Source organism: Ursus arctos, unplaced genomic scaffold (assembly GCF_023065955.2).
Source record: "Ursus arctos isolate Adak ecotype North America unplaced genomic scaffold, UrsArc2.0 scaffold_33, whole genome shotgun sequence".
Taxonomy (NCBI): domain Eukaryota; kingdom Metazoa; phylum Chordata; class Mammalia; order Carnivora; family Ursidae; genus Ursus; species Ursus arctos.
Genome location: NW_026623019.1, coordinates 26795110 through 26818797, shown reverse-complemented (window position 1 = coordinate 26818797; position 23688 = coordinate 26795110). Strand labels below are relative to the sequence as shown.

The 23688-nt window shown below is 49.6% G+C and overlaps 1 protein-coding gene across 4 annotated transcripts in view; it reads left to right on the top strand.

The window, feature by feature from the left end:
- PTCH1 (patched 1) overlaps nt 1-22607 on the top strand; it is a 61583-nt gene extending 38976 nt beyond the window's left edge. For all 4 annotated transcript variants that reach the window (XM_026518701.4, XM_026518700.4, XM_048218346.2 and 1 more), the window contains 9 exons: nt 3521-3663; nt 5711-5894; nt 7347-7627; nt 9378-9515; nt 12656-12798; nt 16140-16239; nt 16760-17014; nt 18633-19188; nt 19707-22607. In XM_026518701.4, the coding sequence (XP_026374486.2) occupies nt 3521-3663; nt 5711-5894; nt 7347-7627; nt 9378-9515; nt 12656-12798; nt 16140-16239; nt 16760-17014; nt 18633-19187 (1799 nt within the window). In that variant the 3' untranslated portion in view covers nt 19188; nt 19707-22607. The remainder of the gene's footprint in view (nt 1-3520; nt 3664-5710; nt 5895-7346; nt 7628-9377; nt 9516-12655; nt 12799-16139; nt 16240-16759; nt 17015-18632; nt 19189-19706) is intronic.
- The last annotated feature ends 1081 nt before the right edge of the window (nt 22608-23688 follow it).

The window sequence follows — 23688 nt, the reverse complement described above, 5'->3', positions numbered from 1 at the left end:
ATCTGAGCGAAGGAGGGTTATTGTAGACCTGATTTCAGTGTCTTCAGCCATTCCTTTGGACGCTCAATATGGCATGTTAGGCGGAGCTTGGGAAGAGGGCAGAGGGTATTGTCTCCAGGCAGTGGCGAGGGCTAACCTTTTTATAGCGTATTGTAAATTATCCCTACGCTTTCATCCCTTTAAAGACCTAAAGCAGTTGGATTTGAGAATCACAGTTTTTTAAAGGTGCAATTGAATCATGTTGTTTTGATTGCTAAGTGACCAGTGCCCACCTAGACCAAGTGAGACCCATTCATGCTCCCAAGTCGGGGTCCCAGCCAGCTCTAGAACTCTGCGTGTGACTCTTACGAGGTCCAGCACAGAGCACTAGACACCGAATGGCCAGATAATAGGACCGTCGGGCTGCCTAGACTGTTTTCAGGCCTGTCAAGTGGTTGAGTGGGTCTTTGAACACTTCCTGCAAGGAATCAGCTGTTCTTGAATTGTTCAAAAACATTTTGTGTGGCTGTTAAGTGTTGGGACCCTCATTGGTTTTCAGTAGAATTATCACTAAAAACCATGTCGTGCTATTGGTCTTTACCAACATTCCACTAGTTTGGTGAGGGTGGGGGGTGGTTAACTCACAAAAATATATAATAATAATAATATCACATGTCATCTTTAAACACACACGCAGGTAAGGCGAAGTTGCAGGTAAAAACCACACCGGGGATCGTGAACCAACGAGGTTCATTTGTTTTTCACACAGAATTATGCAGATAAAATTTAAATTAGTGTTTTCTTTTTAGGGTCCCTTATCAAAGAGAAATCGACCATTGGGATAAGTAGCTCAGAACTTTTCCCTAGAAAATAATATTTAGTATAACATTTAAAATGAGAAAAGTTCTAGCTAAAACGTTTATGTTTTGGTGTAAAGTAGGTAAAATGTCACAAATTTTTTCTACCATGTACATGGGTTAGAATATAAAATGTTGGGGGCGCCTGGGTGGCACAGCGGTTACGCGTCTGCCTTCGGCTCAGGGCGTGATCCCGGCGTTCTGGGATCGAGCCCCACATCAGGCTCCTCCGCTGGGAGCCTGCTTCTTCCTCTCCCACTCCCCCTGCTTGTGTTCCCTCTCTCGCTGGCTGTCTCTATCTCTGTCGAATAAATAAATGAAATCTTAAAAAAAAAAAAAAAGGAATATAAAATGTTGGCCAAGGAGCGGTGGAGGCAAATCTGTGTCCATTTTGTGTGCATGTGCTCTTAGGCCAATCATCGTTACGTGAGCTTTTTGGTAACTAGTCAGAAAGTCAAGTAATCTAATTATAAGGACTTGGCTCTCTCATGAGGTCAATGACTACTTCTCGTTCGTGTTTGTATTGTAAGTACAGTGAATGGCGCAGAGAGGCTGGCAGCATCAGTGAGGAGTTGAACTGAGTTGCCCACAGGGTTGACCTCCCCAAATCAGACCTTTCTTCCTTTGGTTCACTCTAGGGTGTCCCCAGATTCTTAGTGCATAAATATTGTAAAACTGCACTCACGTTTTTGGAACGCGCTGTTTGCCGCTAGACATCATTGGTGCCCACAGTAACTCTGCTGATCTTACTCGTGCCTTCAGCAGAGAACTTCCTCAGCGCCTCTGTGTGTCCTGGCGATTTAGAGCAACCAGGGTTCAAGTGGACCCTGCAGCCCTGCTGGGAGGTCTTGGTCAGCTTGCTTTCCGGGCCTCAGTTTCCTCATCTGGAAAGTGGGAAGCCTGAGGCTAACAGGGCTGTCTAATGATCATGAAGTGGTTGTAGGACGCACACAACAGGTGATCATTGTAAAGTGCTGAGACAGCCCAATGTCGCTGAGCACGAGTGGCTCCTCAGGAGTGACAGGTCAAGAGGGAAAGGGTTAAAGTCCCATACAGGCCATGAGGTGATGAAAATTCTATTAAGGTGAGGAAAACAGACCAGCCCTCTTCTGGGGGGTGGGGAAGGGAGGAGGGGTTGTTTTTCCTCTCCTGTTTATTTTTTTTCAAAAACAAAAAAAAGGCTTTCGGTAATAAAATGACATCTGCTCAGTGCGGCTAGAAACCCGGTCTGTGTGAGAGTTGGGAGCGCGGCCGTGCTGGTGGTCCCTCCCGCCCACCGCTCCGCCACACTCGCGCCCGACAGGGCCTTCTTTCACCACCCAGCCTTCGGGCCTCATCCCCACATTGTTCATGTAAAAACAATGCCCACAGCGATGTGGGCAGCAAGGTTTAGAGAGAGAGAGACAGGGTCCTGTGCTCCCCTCTCCCCCTGCTTCAGACCCCAAGAGCTTAATTATTTTGGGCACTGAGGGAACCAGTATTGGGAGGGGGGAGGTGTCTTTGAAGCCACTCAGGGCATGTCATGAAATGAAATGAACTCTTTTCCCTTCTGACTAGCCATGTCCAACCCGTGCGAACGCAGTAGTTCGAAAGATGTGGTTTCCTGAACTGCTGGGGCTTGGGAGTTCTACTTGGGAGGGGATGGGGGGGAGCAGGGCGGTGGAGAGGAGGTGGGGGTGTCGGGGGAGAGTGTGTGCACGCGGGATCGCTCAGCCCCTAAGGCCGGGTCACCAGGGCCCTGTTTTCTCTTCCAGCACGCTTATCTCTTTACAGCTGTAGCCAAACCATCAGGTCTGTAATGATGGTTTTGATTACAGAGGCCAAGCGCAGCTGTGTGTGGTGGGCTGGTGGGCTCGCCCATCCCCCCCAGCCAGAAAGCCCTTTCCTTCCCCTCCCCGGGCTTGCGGTTTGTCATCTGTTCTCACAGAGCCCCCTTGTATTGGCCTGTGGCTTCCTGTTCTCAATCTGATCCAAATTTACCCCGTGAGGCATTTCCCCGCGCACACAGGCGCTCGTGAGATCCCTCCCCTCGCCCTCCTCCGCACCCCCTTCTGAGGGAGGGTGGCAAAGAGGAACATTGGGGAGTGAATAGGTGTTGGCTGTGATCTTTACACAACCTGGCAGCCGATCCCACAGCTTGTGTTAGCTCCGCAAGTCGAACAGATGGAACAAATTGACAGAATCGTGTTCGCTCACCCCGGGCTGGAGACGCGGCTGAGTTGCTGTTTGAAGTTGGGAGTTCGAATGCGAGTTTCCCCCTCTGAGTGGGATTTCTGGTGGTATCGAAGAATCCACGGCTTACGGTGGCGTGAAATGCCTAATGAGCCTGTGTGTCTTCCTCACCCCGCCAGCCAGCTCTCCCAAGCTCTCGCTCTTCCTTTCTTTCGGAATAGCCATGGGGGAGAAGGAGGGGTTTCTTTTTCATGTAAAGGTAAAACATGTATATTTGTTTCCCAGACACAAGTATTTCCCTCTTCTGCCTTTGAAGCAGTGATTATTAGCAACCTGAAGTTCATTCATGAACAATCTGTCACTTGAATTTGAAATAGAAAACAAGTAGAACACAGAGTGAGGTGGTTGTCAGGTCCTTCCTTGTCCCGCTCAGTGTCCTCAGCCCACCCCATTAGGGCCCGGATCATAATGGTTAAGAATCATAATATATTATATACATTTGCCTTTTCTAGGACTTCAGGATGCATTTGACAGTGACTGGGAAACTGGGAAAATCATGCCAAACAATTACAAAAATGGATCAGATGACGGGGTCCTTGCCTACAAACTCCTGGTGCAAACTGGCAGCCGTGATAAACCCATCGACATCAGTCAGGTACTCCCCCTGCCCTACGCCCTGGAAGTTCCCAGGGCATCGTTGAGCAGAGCTATGGGGCAGCTGCCACCGGGAAGACTGCACTCTCGGGAGACCTGAGGCATCAGGGGCTGGTAGAATATTGAGTCGGCTCTAGTTTACTTCATCCCGTCAGCTAATTGTGGGACTGTAGGCAAGCCGGAGTGCCTCAGTCTTCTCCTCTGTCAAGTGGGGACATGCGGATTACCTACCTCTGGCTGTTGTTCCAACCAAGAACCCTCGAGGCCCTGCAGGCTCTTCCAGATACTAGGAATGTTGTGTTGTACTGTTCTCTTTTGAGTTCTAGTACTCGTTACCATGTTGGTCTTGATTCTGTTCAAACTTGGAAGGATGGTAGCAGTCATATGAATAAAATTTAGGGTGGATGGATGAGCTAGGAGATCAGAGAGGTTACTAGAAGGATGGGAGGATTGGTTGCATTCGATTCCTCGGGGCCACCCTGGCCCAGCAGGTGGAGAAGGAGGACAGAGCTCTGTCAATACGTGAGGCAAACAGGAATGCCAGTCCTTGGAACCTGAGTGCTCTCGCCGTTCTGCTCACCCCTGGGTAGCAAGAGCTGTTTCTGTCCGGTGATCACGTTCTCCAACTGCATTTGCACCTTCTCTGTGATGCTCGGAGCCCAGCATCCCCCTTTTGATGCCTCAGGCATGTTGGGGAGCATGTTTGGACCCTTCAGATCCCAACTGAGTCCAGCACTACTACCGGCTCTCCCGGATCCCACTCCCTCTGCTCCTCGTAGCTTACTTGCTTCACCCTCAGGCAGAAAACCGTCATGCTAATGATCTTCCCAGCAGCTCTGTTTATTGTCTCCCCTTTTTTGCTGGCATTAAAGGTGACAGATTTACAAAGTACATTGTTCAGAGTTATTATGGAGTGTGAACTTGGTGCTTTACGGCTGCATGCGGCTCACTGTCAGGTTTGACAAGGATGTGGGCAGAGGAGCCTGTGGGAGAGACAGCAAGGGGATGCCCGATGGCTGGGCCGGGCCTTGGGGACCAGGGACACCGTGGAGCAAAGCGGATTGGGCCAGGCCCCCGGATATCACTTCCTCTGCCTGGGAGGGAGGAAAGCATGCTGCGTGCACGGAGGCCATGAGCTGTGCTCTGTAATTCCAGAGACGGCTTGAAGACATGCGGTTGTTGCATATCCTGGGGATTAATTGAATCCAGATCCTGAAACTTCATTTTGTCACTCGACTCTTTCTTCCTTCACTCTTTCTCTATTAACTGCTGTCACTGGTGTTTTTCATTTTGTTAAGAAGGCCAAAAGCATTGGAGTCAGGCCTGAATCTAAAGTAAACAGGAAAAATATATTTGTGTGTGTGTGTGTGTGTCTCACGGTGTTTGCACCTAAGCCGAGCCCCCAAGACCTTCTTTAGATAGAGGGAGCGCAGTATTCCGTGGCCTAGGATGGGGCATACTACGTGGGACCACCTCACTCAGAAATGGGGTACCCAGAAAGACCGTGATTGTGCACCAGCCCCTTCTACTCTCTGGCGATGGGCATTTTGTGAATACACAGGTCATAGGAGGCTAGTGTTAGCAAAATTTATACAGATGTTGTTTTATTTTTATAGCTCTCCTCCATTTACTGGGTGGCATTTCCTTCAGTGTTAACAGCAGAGGTTAACTGCACACAGACGTGTATGGGGATTCTTGCCAGGTTTTTTTCCCCTTCCCCTCCTATAAATATGTTTCTCCAGATTGTTCATTCTCTGCCTTGGCTGCAGACAGTCTTTTAGCATTCAGATTTAATTGGTTCGGTCAATTCCTGGACCATCTGCAGAGCCGTGCGTGTTATAAACACACCGATTATTGCATCCTCTGATGAGTGCATTTTGAAAGAAACCAAAGGTGTTCTGATGGGATTTTCCTGTATGTTCAAAGAGGGGGCATTCTTGGCTTTGTTGCAAATGCTGGTGCAGGGCTCTGCTTTTTTTCCCTCTCCAGACAGGAGTGTGTTCCATGCCCCCCCATTCTGAAGGACCCCTCTTCTTCCCATTTTGCAGTTGACCAAACGGCGCCTGGTGGACGCAGATGGTATCATCAATCCCAGCGCGTTCTACATCTACCTGACGGCGTGGGTCAGCAATGACCCTGTGGCTTACGCCGCCTCCCAGGCCAACATCCGGCCTCACCGTCCTGAGTGGGTGCACGACAAAGCTGACTACATGCCAGAAACCAGGCTCAGAAGTAAGTAGCCCTCCATGGGGGCCCGCCACGCAGGGCCTGATTACCCGGTTCTCCCAAGCTCAGCCGTGGCCCTCGTCTGCTGACGCTACCCAGGGTTCAAAAGTGTAAACAGAACAATATATTTCTTTGAGTTTAAAACTCTGGGAGACAGATGAGGATGTGTAATGGATACAACCCGTGCTCTATCACATTGGGAAATGAGAGTCCCTAATCTCGGTCTGTAGCTTTCACCCTAGGACGCCCACCAGGCAGCTCTCTTGCATGCCAGCTGTTCCATGTGAAAGCTGGGGGCGCCTCCAGGTTGAGTGTTATTTTACTATTGCAGAGTTTTATCGCTGGGGATTATATGTTTATCTTAACTTTGTCAACTCTGGTGTTGAAGGAATTTTTGGCAAGTTGGGTCATTCCTATAAGCCACCAAGCACCTGTACTCTGTCAAAGCTGTTTAAACCGGAGGAGAATAGTCTGTATACAGCAGCGTCCTCTTCCTTTCCCCTCTCAGCCCTGACTTTGAAAGGTGGTCCTGTATGGATTTAATTTGCATTGATGTTAGAGATATTAGTAGCTTCCACCTTGGATAGGAGGCCGAGGGAGGACGTGACAAAGAAGTCGGGTCCCTTTGCAAACGTGGCTGGAGAGGAAGCGGGTTGTGCTTCTCTGTATCTAAACCCCAGAGCCTTGTGGCAAGCAGCCAAGGCTTGTCTTAATGAAAATTTATAGTTGAGATTATAATAGGGCAAATCATGTTTAGCAAGTCAACTGAATGACCCCAAAGGGTCTGGAACACACAACGGCAGTAACTAAATGCTTGTTGTGTAAGGATTTCTTCCCCTGCTGCTGAAGACTTAGCATTGCATTAAAAAAGAAGCATGGAAGGTTTAAGTGTGTTAGATCACTAAAAGGATAAGAAAGTTAAGCGTTTTTCTCAGGAAAGCATGACTTTCGAGTTATTTTGTTCTCATATGTGATTGAGTAAAACAGTTTGAACTTAGTATTTTTCCTTGTGTCGGTCGAACAAAAAATGCTCCCGCCATTGAATTCTTGTTTGGACCCCTCACAAAAGTGACTGCTTCTAGAAGATTAAAAATCAAAGGTTAAATAAATACACAGGCCCCAGGCTCCTCCCCTCCCCCACCGGAAAAAAAGCAAACGTTGATGTTTGCTTACAACTCCTGTAAACCAGAGATGAAGCTTGTAAAGGCCCAAAGACCGTCCCCGGTCCTGTCTGTGCTTCGCATCGAAAGACGCGCGGTCGGGGGACGTTGCGGCAGAGCCCTTCCCTGTCCGTTGCCAGTTCGTTGCCATCGAACTGCGGAGCATGCAGAGTGGGGATCTGGGAGGGCCGGCCCTGGGGCGTGGGGTGGCTCCTCCAGACCTGGGTCACGCCCCTTTGCCTTGTCCTGGGGCCCCGCGCCATCAGCCGTGGCCTCTTCCCGCCGTCTCCCCGTGCAGTCCCCGCAGCAGAGCCCATCGAGTACGCGCAGTTCCCTTTCTACCTCAACGGTTTGCGGGACACCTCAGACTTCGTGGAAGCCATCGAGAAGGTCAGAACCATCTGCAACAACTACACGAGCCTCGGGCTGTCCAGCTACCCCAACGGCTACCCCTTCCTCTTCTGGGAGCAGTACATCGGCCTTCGCCACTGGCTCCTGCTGTCCATCAGTGTGGTGCTGGCCTGCACGTTCCTGGTGTGTGCAGTCTTCCTCCTGAACCCCTGGACGGCCGGGATCATTGTGAGTTCATTCGGAGGGTTTTTGCGGACGTCAGATTCCTTTCGGCCTAGCTCTTGCTGCCGCCGGGAAGCTGTGTTTATGTCTGGGCCTCTGGAGGAGGGTATAGATTGCATCATCCTGGCTCTATTTATTCTGCTGGAGGTGGCGAGGTGCGTGGTTAGGCAGAGCCTTTAACGGCCGTCATCTTGTGTCCCTTCTCCTACAGCTTTCAACTCTGCGTAAAGACCAGGAAGTTTTAAAACACACTCTCTATAACCACTCCTAGCATTTATTAAACACAAACACTCTGAGCATTTATTAAATACAAATGTAACTTTTTTTTTTTTTCTTTTTACTTGAAGGGTCCTTTTGTGACTACAACCCAGACCGAACATAGACAAGATTCTTCTAAAAAAGGGGAAGGGGAGGTAATTAGAGAAGTTAGGACAGTGGTGTATAGGTAAAATGGTTTTCGAGATGGTTTTGTGTGTTGTGTGTTTTAAAGCTTGAAAGACATTGATAAACTGGTATTACTAGCCAATTTTTTTGGCATTCTTTTTCCAAGTATAATACTCTCAGATTTGAAGTAAGTTTCATGTAGAGTGTAATAAAATCATGGCAGTGTTTAAATTCCACGAACTGTGGTACAGCCTTCAAAATGCCAAAATTATAAAAACAGAGACCAGGTCTCATTTCTGCACCATACGTCTGTGCAACAGGTATGTTAAAAGGTAAATGTTTAGTCTGCAGGGGTTTTCATGGTACTTAAGCAATTGATGTCGTCCATCTTTCATTAGCTTCTTAAAAGAAAGCAAAGGGAACTGTTACTGGACTCGTCCTTCCCCCGTCACTGCTGTCCACTGCCCCACCCCCGACCAGGAAAGATCATTCACTCCTTCTCTTCCATCTGTGGGAAGTTTACTGTTTCATTTGTGTTTTCTCCCCTCTGGCCCAAGAAACTCCAAAGTCTACCTCGCAGATTGTCTCTCCATCTCTGCACAAATGATTACAAGGCAGACGGAAGGCAAATAAGAGCTTTTCCTTGGGTTTAGTTGTCTGCTGTGTCCACTGGCCTTGCTTCTCATTTCTTCTAAGTGAAGGCGCCTGTAACCTGACCCGTGTCAGCTGACCAGAAGTCCCCTTTCTCCCTCGTCATCCTCTCTTAACCCATGGGCTCTGTGAACAAAAGCAAAGCTGCCTTTACGTAAAAGAACTTTTATTCATGCGTCCTATCTGCTTTCTTTAGGGTGGAGGGTGGGGCCACCAAAACCTCTTCAAGTTTCAATTCTGTTATAAACTGAAGGACAGTTTCTGATGATTGAGATCAAAACACAAGGAAATACCTTGTTTTGAACTATGTTAAATTTGCAGCTAGTTACCAGTCCACGTTTGTGTGATTCTTAGATGATTCAAATGGAACAGTTGTGAAATTTTTTTATTTTTATTTTTATTTTACTCTTTTGCTTTCGAGAGCAGATACACTGGAAAAAGAGCTGGCGGTAGTAATACCAAGCTTTGCCTTTCTGTACTCCTTAAACAGGCTGCTGGCCCAAAACAGCGATCCCAGAATCGTCCCTAAGTCTCCCTTCTCAGCAGATACACGGTGAATTAGGAAGTAAAGACAGGTGTCCAGGGTGAAAGCAAGTCAGCGCTTTCATTATATTCGGGTCGCGGGCGTTCTCTCTGCTCTGGATCTCGAGGGAGGCCCTCCCCTGTTGTCAGCACCTGGCGTGTTTGTGTCCGTCCACTCAACCCGTGCATCTTCTTAAAGGTGACGGTGCTGGCTTTGATGACGATCGAGCTCTTCGGCATGATGGGCCTCATTGGAATCAAGCTGAGTGCCGTGCCCGTGGTCATCCTCATCGCTTCCGTCGGCATAGGAGTGGAATTCACCGTGCACGTGGCTCTGGTATGGGAGACCTCTTTGTCGAGAACGTTATGGAAAGGCAACACGTGTACTTTAGCGTTCGTAGTCTCCAGGTTGGGGACCTTACGGTTTTTCTCCAATATCAAGGAACAAACAGGTACTCCGTGTCACAGTGAAGAGGCTCCAGAGCACAGGCGTTCCTGTGCAAGGAGCGGCTGAAATTTAGGCGGACTCCTTCCCTCTTGGGCAGTCTAAGGAGGAGGGCGTTGGAGGTGAAAGTTCACTGGGCGGTGCAGCAGGGGGCCAGGAAGGATTCTGCTTATTTGGTGTCCTTAGTGTGATAACAGGTCTGTAAGTTGTCAACTTTGTTCCTAAGTTAGGTGGTGTGGATGTGTGGGAGTGCGCGCGAATGCACACAATTTTTTAAAACCACAGTGATAAAGCGGAGATAAAGTGAGACCACACTCACAGGCATGGCAGGACAGGGGTGAGGCAGGCTAGCAGCGGAGGACAGAGCCTGGGGCCGGTGAGGCGGAGGAATGGGTTCTCCCACCTAAGCCCACCCAGCTCCTTCAACCTCCCTGCCTCCAAATCCATGAGAGAGGAAAGTAAGAGAACCTGTGTTGCTCTCGACAGAATGTTCCCCCCTCTCTCCTCTCTTTCTTTCTTTCTTTCTTTTTTTTTTTTTTAAGATTTTATTTATTCGACAGAGATAGAGACAGCCAGCGAGAGAGGGAACACAAGCAGGGGGAGTGGGAGAGGAAGAAGCAGGCTCCCAGAGGAGGAGCCTGATGTGGGGCTTGATCCCAGAACGCCGGGATCACACCCTGAGCCAAAGGCAGATGCTTAACCGCTGTGCCACCCAGGCGCCCCTCTCCTCTCTTTCTATTTCCAGTCCTGTTAAGGGCTTGTTGGAGGAAGTTAAATGTCAGGAAGAGTCTAAACCAAGAGACAAACCCACTGGGTACATTTATCAGAAAAGTATTCCAAAGCCTCCTAGCTGTGTGTGATATATGTCCTGTCCACACTCATGCTTATAGCCTAAGTCCTTGCGGCTACTGGTAGGCACTCAGTAAATATTTATTGACTGAAGAAATGCCGATGTTTGGAAGGCCTAGATAGGAAACCTAGCGCTGAGCCTGGGCCAGATTACTTTTAGTCTTGCTTTTGCCGTCACTAGCGTTGATTTTCCTGGGGCTCAACACACGGGTACGCATGTCTGCACGTGTGCGTTTCTGCACGTAGGCTCTATCTTGTGCCGCCTTAGTTTCTCCACAAGGAGTCTTGCAGTTCAGAGGCCGTAAACGTCCGTGTTGCAGAAAGAACGTTTTGTTGAGGCTGTCCCTCTTTCAACAAAAAGGTGATAATACAGAAGCAATAGTCTCTACCTTCTGAACCTACCCAAATTCTTTTCCTCCACTGAGCTGGGAGGAGGGAGAGGGCATTGAGCCCACCAGCCTAGAGCTTAGAACATCAATAATCCTTAGATCATTTCTTCAAAAAGGAGAAAACTTTACCTGAGAGTTAAGAATCCACCCATTTCGTTCCGATGTGAATGAAAACCACTTTTTTTTTTTTTGGTCGCTAGCATAGCAAAGCAGAGTGTTCAAGAACAGATTTTTCCGGTGGAAATGAAAACCGCGGCCTGCCATGGCGCTCTGGGCCTCACACGTGAGGTCGTAGGACCACAAATGCACACGCCGGTGCTTCATGCAGGGTTTAAGTCCAAGGATTCAGGGAGGCTCGGGAACCGGCTTGGCTTTGCGAGCGGTAACCCCGCGGTGCCCGCAGCCCACGCCTCCATCCCGGGACCATCCCCACGCGGGATGTGGCCTTCCTACCCGGTCCTGATGGGTAGGTCTGCGTACAGCAGGCAGGCACTGCTCTCTCGAGGTTTGTAAAATGATGGAATAAAGTTAGCGAAGAGCACTCTTCACGGACTCGGGGTTCCCGTCAGTTCACTGTTTCCACAACTAAGGTGGGCGTGAGATGATAAAACCCTGCCTGACCCTTGCAGCCTCGTGGCCCAAGGATGGCACAAGGTGACATGATGCCAGGCTGTCTTGGTGCTCTCCTCCCGAGACGGAAAGGCGATTCCGTTGACCCTAACGCCTTCTGCACTCTGAAAGAGCACGCGCAGTCTAGAGCACGCGCACTTGGGAGAAAAGTACGGAAACTCATAGCACATTTTTGTATACTTTTCTTTTTTCATCTGTTCAAGAGAACCACCTTAGTGCTCTCCCAGAAGCTGCACAAGGAATAGAGGTGCACCCCAGGTGTGATAGGCCTTGATTTCTAAGAGCTGTGGCCTGCAGAGTTCCTGAGCCTTCTCTTCTCAGCATATCCCAGAGCAGCCTTTAGCTTTCAGGCAGAGAAAGGACTTGGGCCGGCTCCTGTTGGGGTCCCAACGAAGGGCCGGGCAGGGGATAACAGGAACTGACTCCCATTAAAATGGTCCTGGGTCACCCCGTCCAGCCAACAGTCCGATACGCTGGGGCTCACTGTATAAAGTTGCCATTTGGTATCAGTAGCATGCTTGGCCTAGCGGGGCTTCAGGGAGTGAAGGAGGTGGGGTATGACCACACAGAGTTAGAGCAGGCGTGGTTTGAATTCCGCGGTGCCCAGGTGTACCACAGACACGTCAGCATGAACACGGCAATGGAAACTCGGCGTCATCACGAGGAAATACGTAGTTGGCACCCAGTTGCACACAGCCCTCAACTAAGCCCACTGGGGAGTAAGATCTTGACCTCTCGCAGAATCAGGAAGGGTGCTGTCGTCTTCACACAGTGGGCCTCCCATGCTGAAGCCGTGAGACCATGCAGGTTGGGGAGGAAACACGAGGGGAGCAGCAGCGTAAAGAAGGGGACATTTTGCTCATGTTTGTGTGGTTTGGGTTTGGTTTTTTAATTTAAAGTAAATATGCTTTCTGTCTTTTCTTGTCGTTGTTCAAGATTTATATCCACACCGAATATGACCCAGTATCCCGGACAGGCCATTTTAGCATAAGCCTCGATTTACGTACTTGAGCAACCCAGATTAAATACCCCAGGAGCTAGAAAGGAAGATGTGAGAAGGTCTGTACAGACCGAGTAAGACAGCTGGTAGCATGTTGGACAGAGCTGCCTGCGGACCGCGCTCCGTCCCGGAATCTGCTCATCCCGCCTCTTCTCTTTGCACAGGCCTTTCTAACGGCCATTGGCGATAAGAACCGCAGGGCCGTGCTCGCCCTGGAGCACATGTTTGCACCCGTCCTGGACGGCGCCGTTTCCACTCTGCTGGGAGTGCTGATGCTTGCAGGATCTGAGTTTGATTTCATTGTCAGGTAAGCAGGAGGGGAGACGGTTCTTAATTTCTAAGAATCACTGTCACTCTTAGGAACTCCATTGCGTGTCTCCGTCTGTATCCCATAGATAGCAGCGAGCCTTCATCGTGACTCTACTCTCTTTCCCCCAGACTTACTGAGGTATGACTGACAAATAAAAGCCATATATTTGTAAGGTACACAGCGTGATGTTTTGCTCTACAAATACACTGTGAAATGATCGCCACAGTCTGCAGCTCATCTGTTCAGTTTCTTACCTCAGAGACCCACCGAGAGGTAGAAGGACAAGCTCCTTCTAGAGCCGACGCAGGGAACATCTTGGGGGTGGGGGGGGGGGAGATGGAGAGTGTGACTAGCAGCAAAGAGTTCCACAGCATGAAACCAGGGGACCACCCGGAACCCAGTTCTGACCTTGGTTTCCCTTTGCTGCAGAGTTTGACCTTCACTTCTCTTTCAAATCGATAGAAAAGAAAACTTAGAAATACCTAAACTTGTCACCTACGTTTTCTTCTTCTAAAAAGCAAAGGTAGCATGCCCAGACTTCACATTCAAGTTCTTAGTAAGATTGAGGGAGCAGTAAATGTGTGACTTGGGTGTCAAATTTGGAAATCCAGACCTAGTTTGGAAACTTCTTTTTGGATCCCCAGGCAAGCAGTTTCTGGTGGATTTATGAAGACTATGAGTTTGTGACGTAGAAAAGGAGAGCAAGTTTGCCTTCTGAAAAAAATTTGAGCCCTGCAGGGAGAGACTGTTTTCTTCTGTGAACAGCCCCCACGGCTTTGGGACGTAGCCACTCTTGGATGGAACGCCGCTGCTCCGTGAAGGGGCAAGGCCAGAACCATCCAGAAGTGAAAGATAGTCCCGAATTAGAATCACGGTAAAGCAGAACCGAATGTGAGACGTGATTGCCTGGCGTGGCATGCTTCAGGAATCTGGACAGAGAATCTCACCAGGCTTTCTCGCTGTGTGGGCCTGTGATAGGTCTTGCATTTTCAAGTGAAAAGAGAAGGGTTTTGAGTTTCAGTCCAAGTTTCCTTATTACAGAAAAAAGATCAGGCCATTGGTCTGTGGCCTACCCCACTGGGCAGTTGGGCAGCAGAGACGAAGCCTTCCTCGAAGGAGTGCCAGCATTCCCTCGGAGTAGTTAGTGCGGGCTCACAGAGAGCCGGGGCGGCGATCCCAGTGTGGACCGGAACTTCTCAGACCATAATGTGCTCATGAATCATCCCAGGCTCTGCAGATCAGCTCGGATTTCGTGGGGGGCAGGGAGGGTGTGGAGCGGAGTTTGCCGTTCCAGCCAGCTCCCAGGTGATACCCATGCTGCTGGTCTTCTCAACACAGCACTGTTCATCAGCCGATGAGCCAATTAGTGCGTTCTTGTTTGCAGTACCAGGTAGATGTATGCCTAAATGAGATCAGGCTTTTGGCCGGAGTTTTATTTTCAGCTCTTAACTTGACTTTGGCTTTTCCTTTATTTCCTTAGCATATGCGTATCCGGGCGTTAGTAGATGTTTCTTTACGGTATAAAACCCCTGTGTCAAGGAGAGTTTCTTTTGCGTGATTTCTCCCTCGACACAATGTAACAAGCACCTTGTAAGTGCCACCGTACTCAGCAGCAAGTAACATGGACCCCGCCCCCCTCCGTGTGGCTTACAGTCTGTGGGGGGAGAGGGAGCTCACAAGCCACTCGGAAGCATGGGAAACGCTGGGCGCGATGGGATCGCAGAGGATCTCACTCTGCCTTGGGACGCCGAGGGGGATCTTTGCCAGAATTGGAGCGACCAGCTGGGAACCAGGATGGAAGGCAGAATCCCAGCTCTCATCTAACCTGTGGCTTCCTGTTCTCTCCCAGAGATATCAGGGTTCTTGTTTCAAGCACTTAAAAGGGCTTCCCATTTTCTAGAACGGGATGGATTAACCTGATAAAGCCCTCACCGAGGTCAACTAAATGAGCAGACATTGTATACGCTAAGCCGTCAGAAATCTAATTGGTCTGTTTATTCTACAGTTAGATGGATGGGATGCAAATGTCTTAATGCTGCTGCTGACCTATGCTTCAGCCTGAAGTTCCCGCAGTTTACATTAGAGCAAGACATTGGCGGCTTGCTTTTTACTAATGCAGCTCAGAAGTTTCTAGTGTTTACAATAGCTGCGAGGTATTTGTATTTTTATAGGGATTCTCGCTCCTTTCATCTAATGTCGAAACATATATAGTCATGGCAAAGTTGGGTGCCTGTTCTGTTTTATGATCACGAGGGCCATTAACAGATAGATATCTTGCCCTCCCTCTTCCCAGAACATCCCGAGCTCTCCCCCACCGCAGCCTCCTTCCAGCAAAATTGCCCCAGATACTGTTAGTTCCAGAAGACGTGCACTTGCGTGGAGCCCACTCCCTCCAGCTGTGTGCAGCGTCCGGAGCTGACAGGTTTACCTTGGTATTCATGAGGGATCCCAGACCTTAGCCCTCAGTGGTGGGAAAGCAGGGCCACTTGTGCACTCTCCTCTTCTTCATGGTGCTGCGGCCTTTATGTTCGAATTGGCTGACGCAAAACAAGAGTATTCAGAGATGCTAAATTGTTCAACAAAAGATTGGCCCACGGAGCAGCCCCCTCATTGTGGACCGCCCTCCCCCGCAAACGCCCCAGCAACCACAGAATGGGCAGCGTTTTCTTTGCAGAAAGCTGGTTCTTGTGTGCTAAAAAGGTTGCAATTGGAGCCGTTTGGTAAAACTGGAACTCACAGAATTCTAGGCAGAAAGTTGTGATTAATGAAAGCCCAGGGAAAGCCTTACCTGATACGCTGGAGACTTAATTAGAGATTCTGCTCCGAGATGCAGAAGCATTTCACAGTGGATTAGCTGCCTGCAGAAGTGGGCTGCTTTTCCTCCTGAGCTAAATTGTTTAAATTCTACACCCTTCACTTCATTTGTTAGCTTCTGCTGGGTTTTCGCGGACGGGGCCCCTCTGCATTGTGTTTGTGCTTCCAATCTGCTCAGCCATTCAGCTCACATTCCATATTTTTGTGTTTGTGTAACACATTCATAAATAACATTACATGCCAGGAGATTTCAGCAAATTAACACACTAATTTTTCTCTCTTCCCTTCACGAACTAACACTTTGGGTTGTGGAATGTAGTCCTTGAGAGTCACAAGGTAAAAAAAAAAAAGAAAAAAAAAACCTAATCTCATGCTGAATTGGAACCACAGTTTTATAACAGCCTTTGCAACCGTGTGGGCTTTGTTAATTTGGGGGTTTCTGGACGTGCTGCGTAATATTTGGCCACGTGAAGCTGGCTTCATCTCACCACAGTGAATGTTCCGGTTTCCCTTTTATCTTCAAGGTATTTCTTTGCTGTCCTGGCAATCCTGACAATCCTGGGCGTTCTCAACGGGCTGGTTTTGCTCCCAGTCCTTCTGTCCTTCTTCGGACCGTACCCCGAGGTCAGTAATCACACGAGGTATAATGTACCCTTCTCAGGCCACCAGAACGCTCTTTATCCCAGGGTCCCTGTTTGTTGAGATATTTAGGTATCTCAACATTACTGTTTACTTTCTCAGTAAACATTTTGATGACTTTGGCTTTTTTCTCCTCAACGGAATAGTTTGGGGGATGTCGTACCGCGTTTGTTTTGGTGTTTTAAACCAACCTGGCAGTCTGCGTCCTGTAGTTCTGTATCAGTGAAGCATTTTCCACTCAAGATGAATATCCGGGCTTGAAAATAAGTAAAAAGGGCACAGCCTGCCTTTCCAAAGTGTAAAAGCAGCTTGTGCTCTAGCTGCGAGGCCTGATGATCCCGGAGGTGGCAGCGTGGGGGCGGTGAGCACTGGGGAGTGGGAGAGGCCGAGGCAGTGGGGGGACAGGTACAGAGATCCCTGAACAGTACTGTGCTTTGCTTTGCTTTGAGTGTGACCAGCAGGTAAATGGATGATAACACTTTTAATGTGGAATTTCCTTAAATAGGTGTCTCCAGCCAACGGGCTGAACCGACTGCCCACCCCTTCCCCTGAGCCGCCCCCCAGTGTGGTCCGGTTTGCCATGCCCCCCGGTCATGCAAACAATGGGTCGGATTCCTCTGACTCAGAGTACAGTTCTCAGACGACAGTGTCAGGCATCAGCGAAGAGCTTCGGCACTATGAGGCCCAGCAGGGCACCGGGGGCCCTGCCCACCAAGTGATCGTGGAAGCCACAGAAAACCCTGTCTTTGCCCGCTCCACTGTAAGTCACGCTGGGGGGACAGCCCCTGCCTCCCCTGAGCGGCAGGTCCCAGACAGATAGGAGTTTAAAATGAAGTAGGGATTAGGTAGAATCCTTTGAAATTGCCAATATTTGACTCTTAAACTATAAAAACATCAGTTGCATGTGGCTGGTGTCCTGTGGATTGCCAAGGGCGGGGGCCAGTAACCCTAACTATGAGCTACATTGCCATGTATCTTGTCCGGGCGAAGTGCAATTTGACCTTAAGGGCCACAGGGAAAGCATGCCTTGCCGCTGCTGCTTTTCTCTTTTTTTTCTTTTTTCTTTTTTTTTTTTTTAGGCTGCATGTCATTTTAGAATGATACTTTTTTTAAAGATGTAGTGGTGTTTTTATTGCCAACAGAGTGATTTTTTTTTCCTCCCACCTGTTACATGTAAATGCCCTTGGCACAGAATGATTTCAGTTATTAATGTCCAAGACTTTACCAGAAGTGGGAAGCTTAGCCTTCGGTAATTTGGGAAAGCCATACGCAGCCTGAGAGCCCCTTCTCAGAGGCTCCGAGAGCCCCAGCCATGTCCCGCACTCTGTGCTCCCCAGGATGTCCTCAGCCCCCCAGGCCTAGAGCACAGACACAAAACCCGAGGAAGGTTCTAAGACTCGTGTTGCTCCCACTGAAGGCCTCCTGCTGTCCCTCCAGGAAATGGGTATTCCAGTCCCAGGCCAGAGCAGCCCTTGCATGAAAGAGAGAGAGGCCAACCAAATAACCTAAATTTTCCTCCTCTTACCCCCCGTGACGGTGCCTGCTGAGCTGCAGTGTGAATCTGGTTTTGTTCAGCGGGAGCCTAAAAATAGGTACAAGCTGAACGACTTTGAAGTTGGTCACGGTCCTTTTGATTGATGTGGCCACTGTGTTGCTCCATGCTTTGTATAGAGACCCAGAAACCAGATTCCTAACAACCGGACAGAGCAGCGCTGCCCCGTAGAACTTTCCACGATGATGGAAATGCTCCCTCTGTGCTCGCGGATATAGGAGCCACTGACCACATGTGGCTGTCAAGCCCTTGAAATGCGTCTAGTGCAACGAAGGAGCTGAATTTGGAATTTTGTTCATTTAAGTGGAAATAGCCATATGTTCCTGGTGGCTACCGTACTCAACAGTGTAGGTAGAGACAGTCCTGCCAACACGCTGCCTTCGGGCGAGCAGGAGCCGGATGCTTAGCAGTGTTCAAAGAGGAGGAGCTGGGGATCTGACCCTGCAGCACAGGGTGGGGCTGCAGACTATGGGAGGGAGGCAGCCCGGGTACTCTCCGACCACAGCCCTGCATTTATGGGCCAGCCCATATGAGTCCGGCCAGCTGTGCTGGACAGAGCCTGGACCTAGGGTCCAAATAAGGCCGTCCTCTGCCACGTGGTGGAGGTTCTCAAAGAACAGGTTTTTCTTTTGTGGGTGGAGGGCCCGTTGGCTCCCCGGGGCCTCTCCCAGCCATTTGTGGGGTTGACTGAGCACTTGGTGAAGAGCGGTGTGTGGGTGGCCGGCGGGAGCCCGAGCCAAGAACGGGAAGGCTGGGCGCAGCGAGGGGCGATGCCCCGGCTGGGGTTAGCAGCCCGCCTGTTTTAACCTGCCCTCGCCCTCTGCAGGTGGTCCATCCCGAAGCGAGACATCACCCCCCCTCAAACCCTCGACAGCAGCCCCCCCCGGACTCAGAGTCCCTGCCTCCCGGACGACCAGGCCAGCAGCCCCGGAGGGAACCCCCCAGAGAAGGCTTGCGGCCACCCCCCTACAGACCGCGCAGAGACGCTTTCGAAATTTCTACTGACGGGCATTCTGGCCCTAGCAATAGGGACCGTGCGGGCCCCCGGGGAGCCCGTTCTAACAACCCTCGGCACCCAGCGTTCACTGCCATGGGCAGCTCCGCACCCAGCTACTGCCAGCCCATCACCACTGTGACGGCCTCGGCGTCCGTGACTGTTGCAGTACACCCCCCGCCTGCCCCCGGGCCCAGCTCCGCGTGGAACCCCCGAGGGGGCCTGTGCCCGGGCTACGGGGACTACCCCGAGACTGACCACGGGCTGTTTGAGGACCCCCACGTGCCTTTTAACGTGCGGTGCGAGAGGAGGGATTCCAAGGTGGAAGTCATAGAGCTGCAGGACGTGGAATGTGAGGAGAGGCCCCGGGGCGGCAGCTCCAACTGAGGTGCGTGCTGGGGGGGGGGGGGGGGGCTGGTCCGGGACTCCCTGCACCTCGGCAGCAGTGGAGGGACACGCGGGGGCGCCCAGAGCAGGGCTTCTCAGCCTGCATCCTTCGGGAGCCCCTGGGCATCAGTGGGGCCCACAGCAAACTCCGAGGCAAAGAGGCCACGTCCAAGCTTTGTCGTCCTTGGGGAACCGGTCGAGTCCCGCACGGGTCCCTCGCTGCTGAGCTGTTGAGGGTTAGTGCAAGTTCGCAGGGGCGCTAGCGGTCACCTGCCTTTCCATCTTGATAAAGCACCATAACAGGAATGTGTGATAGGCGGCTGGGTGAGCGGTAACGGGGAACACAGCGCGTCGCCAGCGCTCAGAGCAGGGACCCACCGCCGGGAAGCCCCTCCTGCCGTCACCCAGCTCCCCGTCCCGATTTCTAATACCATCGACCAGTTTCCTTGATTTTGTGCTTTCTAAATACGGACTCATACACCTGTTGCTTCGTTTGACTTACTTTTCTTTCTTTTAAAGGGTGAGTAAAATCTGAAGCAAAGAGGCCAAAGATCGGAAGCCCCCCCTCCCCGCCCCGCCCCGCCCCCGAACTGCTTGAAGAGAACCGCTTCGAGTTCCACAGACGTGCGCACCCGGATAGCAGTTCTGCGTTACTGTAACCGATTGTATTATTTTGTGAAATAGTTCTATAAATATTTAAGAGGTGTACACATATGTAATATACGAAGGAACGGATGTAAAATAGTGCGATCTGGGCTTCCTCCACTGCTGCCCCCAGAGTGGGCGGTGGGGAGGCCGCCGCGGGGCCCCTCCCGATTTGTGCATGGGTCTCTGTGCCACAACCAAGCTTAACTTAGTCTTAAATTTCAGCATATGTTGCTGCTGCTTAAATATTGTATAATTTACCTGTATAATTCTATGCAAATATTGCTTATGTAATAGGATTATTTTGTAAAGGTTTCTGTTTAAAATATTTTAAATTTGCATATCACAACCCTGTGGTAGTATGAAATGTTACCGTTAACTTTCAAACACGCTATGCGTGATAATTCTGTTGTTTAATGAGCAGATATGAAGAACGTACGTTAACCCCGGTGGCTTCTCCAGGTGGTGTTGGAGGTGGTTCTGTTTGGCTGTGTGTGTGTGTGTGAACACGTGTGTGGTTTCCCAATGTACTGTACTGTGATTTTATTTTATTTTTTCTTTTTTTGTTTCTTCTCACTGTCTGTGATCCTTAAGTGGGCTCTGCCCTAGTTAGGCTGGAAGAGTCAGGCTATCTCTGTTGCTTGGTGCTGGCGGAAAGCTAGCCCTGAATGTCGCCTTATCCTTTCGCCAGACTTGCTTCAGGTCCAGGGTATCTCTTGCGATCATTGGCTGCTATCCAGAGACTCCCAATTCATGCCTCAGAGGAGACGGGCTCCGTTGCGTGGATCGTTGTGGTGGACGTTGGAACCTCAGGGTTTAGAGCCAACATCTGTTCATCTTCCTTGGTATTAAAGAGTCATTATAGAACACGCTTGGTGGTGAGCCTCAGCTGGGCCATGAACGTATACTCCATGCAGCCTTCGTTGTACCTCTCGTGACACACACGCACACACACGCACCCTCAAAAGCTTAAGGGCAGATTGGAAATCTTTCAGAGACAACGACCCTGCTATGAGTAGAAGAACCTATTCATTCGGGGCCCACAGTGAATCCAGAGGTGATGTCTTGAGTCCCTACGATTTAAACTCCCCCCTCTTCCTAAATGGCACAGTTGGTTGGGGCTTTCTGGATCTGTTTGTATCTTCTTGAAAAATCAATAGGGAGCCTCCGGTGTGGTGATAGGGAGTCAGAAGTTCTGCAGGCTAAGAGCTTCCGAAGGATCCTTCTCAGTGTGTGAATGTTAATGTTACGGGCACACACTTCCGAAATAATTCTGTGTCCCTCCTCTCAGCCTTATTCGTGTTCTCTCGATGGGACACTGACCGAAGAGCAGGGAGATGTCCATTGCACACACCCCACTGAAGATCATGGATGGAGGCAGATCTCAAGCAGGCATTATTTTTAAAGATTTGCTTCTGTCTCGCTTCTGTTGTCTTGCTCTGAGGTTTGGTCTTCCTCCGCCCCTAGCCGGAGACCAGCGAGTGGCAGGGAAGCCGTCGGTACCCAGACTCAGCTACTGTCGGAGCGCACAAGTGGCAGCTCCCACTGTGCCCTCCTGTCCCCACAGAAACTCTGTCAGAAGGCAACGGGCTCCCAGTAGTACCCAGCAGCATAGTGACCTCAGACCCGAAAACTTGCCACAAAACTGTAAGATACTAATTGGAAGCCACCTGTGGCCGCCAGGTGTGTGTGTTCATGTGCCAGGGGCCCCCGCGGGCCCGCGTCTACTGTTTGGTGCCTCCGTCAGCCACACTGTCTGTCCACCTAACACCCAGCTCTGCTCAGAAAACTTACGTCCTGCGTTCAAGAGAGAGATGGTGCAAAATTCTGAGGTCTGCTTCCCTCTGGCTCGTGGCATGCCCTCCTTGCTCCTTTCCTGAGCCCGGCTTGTGTGGTGCACGAGAGCTCGCCCGGCCCCGCTTTCCGCGTGGTGTGGCTCTTTCTCCCACAGTCACGCTGGCAAAGGGAGAACTCGGGGCAGGCAGGCAGCCAGAATTTCTCTCTCTCTCTTTAAAATAGTTCTGTTTTGTCTGTCTTGTTTGTTCATTTCGATGTTTTCATTTTTTTTTTAAATCTTTGCTGATATTTATAATTTTGTATCATAAGAATGTTTTCCTACAGTATTTGTCATGCCAGTTTATAACAAAAAATGCAGGGATTTTATTTCTATTGGAAACACTATTACAGCTATGTTTTACTTTTGAACAGAATTTTTATTTGTATAGAGTGCTTACTAATGTTAAATAGTTCAGAGTATATAACATTTTCATTAAAGACTCATGGTAGGTGTTAGTGTAAGGAGTTTAAAGGAAGTAAATATTCAAACTGGGTCTCATTGTCTGCCAGTTTTGGCAGAAATGGGTTTGCGTCATTTCAATTACAAAGATAAAAGTATGCCATATAATTTATTTATATGAAAATTTATTTTTGTAGTGTACATAGTAGTAGTCATCAAGTCTTTTGACAGAAGTATATTTTTAAAGAATTTATATGTGATGAATCCATAATGTCTGGAACTTTGCTGAGACATGAGTGGGGCACACTTTTCATTGTAAAGTACAGCAAGGAAAAGAAAATGCTTAACAGTGTTAAGAGAGTGAGAGATTGAGTAAATATTCATGCAATTGTGAAATGTGTATTCGTGACCATTTGTGACCTAGTGTGGTTCTCATTTTAAACCTGGGAAGGCAAAAATGTACAAACTCTCTAAATATTAATGTTCAAACACTGATAGAAATTCTAACATGAATAAAAAATAATATAACTTGTTGGTTATGTCTTTGTTCATAGAATTTTTTTTTAAAGATTTTATTTGAGAGAGAGAGTGTGTGTGCGCGTGCTAGCGGGGAGGAGCAGAGGGAGAGGGACAAGCGGACTCCGTGCTGAGCCTGGAGCCCAACGTGGGGCTCGACCCCAGGCCCCTGAGATCATGACCTGAGCAGAAAGCAAGAGACGGACCTTTAACTGAGCCACCCAGGTGCCCCTATTGATAGAATGTTTTTTAAATTATAATGTTTTACAAAGGCAGTTAGCCTGTCAGGCCACCATGAACTTCGTGCTTTGTCTTAGTAACGTTGCTGAAGAATCCTTTCTTGTTCTACCTCACAGAAGCATTCCTGATATAAGAAGAACTCTAGGTTTTTATTTTCTGACACCAAGAAAGTTCCTAAATACCATTCAAGATGATCCCCTCTGTCATCTCTTAACATTCTTAGTTTTTTTATGTGATGCCTGATAATTAGAGGGGACATTGATCAAGACAAAGGTGATGATTAAAATAATGAGGGTCCCACACTTAAACAGGGTAGCCCGACACAGAACGGCTTTCTCCGAGTGTTTGTGATATGATTACATTTCCTCTTCATCGTAGCCGTGCAGAAAATAAGACAAGGACTATCACACCCATCGGAAAGCAAGGAGTGGTGGGGAAGGACTCGAGACCCAAGTTGTTACAAACACCTGGTGAGGGGTCAGCAAACTGCAGTCCACGGGCCTCCCGTTCTCGTCAAGATTTCTCAGAAGACAGACACACCCACTGACATACAGATAGTGTATGGCCGCTTTCCAGCCACGGTGGCAGAGTTTTATAGCTGTGACCCAGCGTGCAGCCTACAGAGCCTAAGATGATTTACTAACTGGCCCCTGAGACAGTTCGCCGACCCATTTTAAGGTAGGGTTATCCCAGGCCGGTGATACTCGGGCGGGGTTCCAGGATCGGCAGCATTGGCGTGCTTTGGAAGCTTTCCAGAAAAGCAGAATCTTCAGGGCCACCCCAGACCTACGGAGTCAGAATCCGGGGAGTGAGGCCTAGGGATCCATGTGCTAACCAGCTGTGTGTGGTTGTGATGCACCAGCA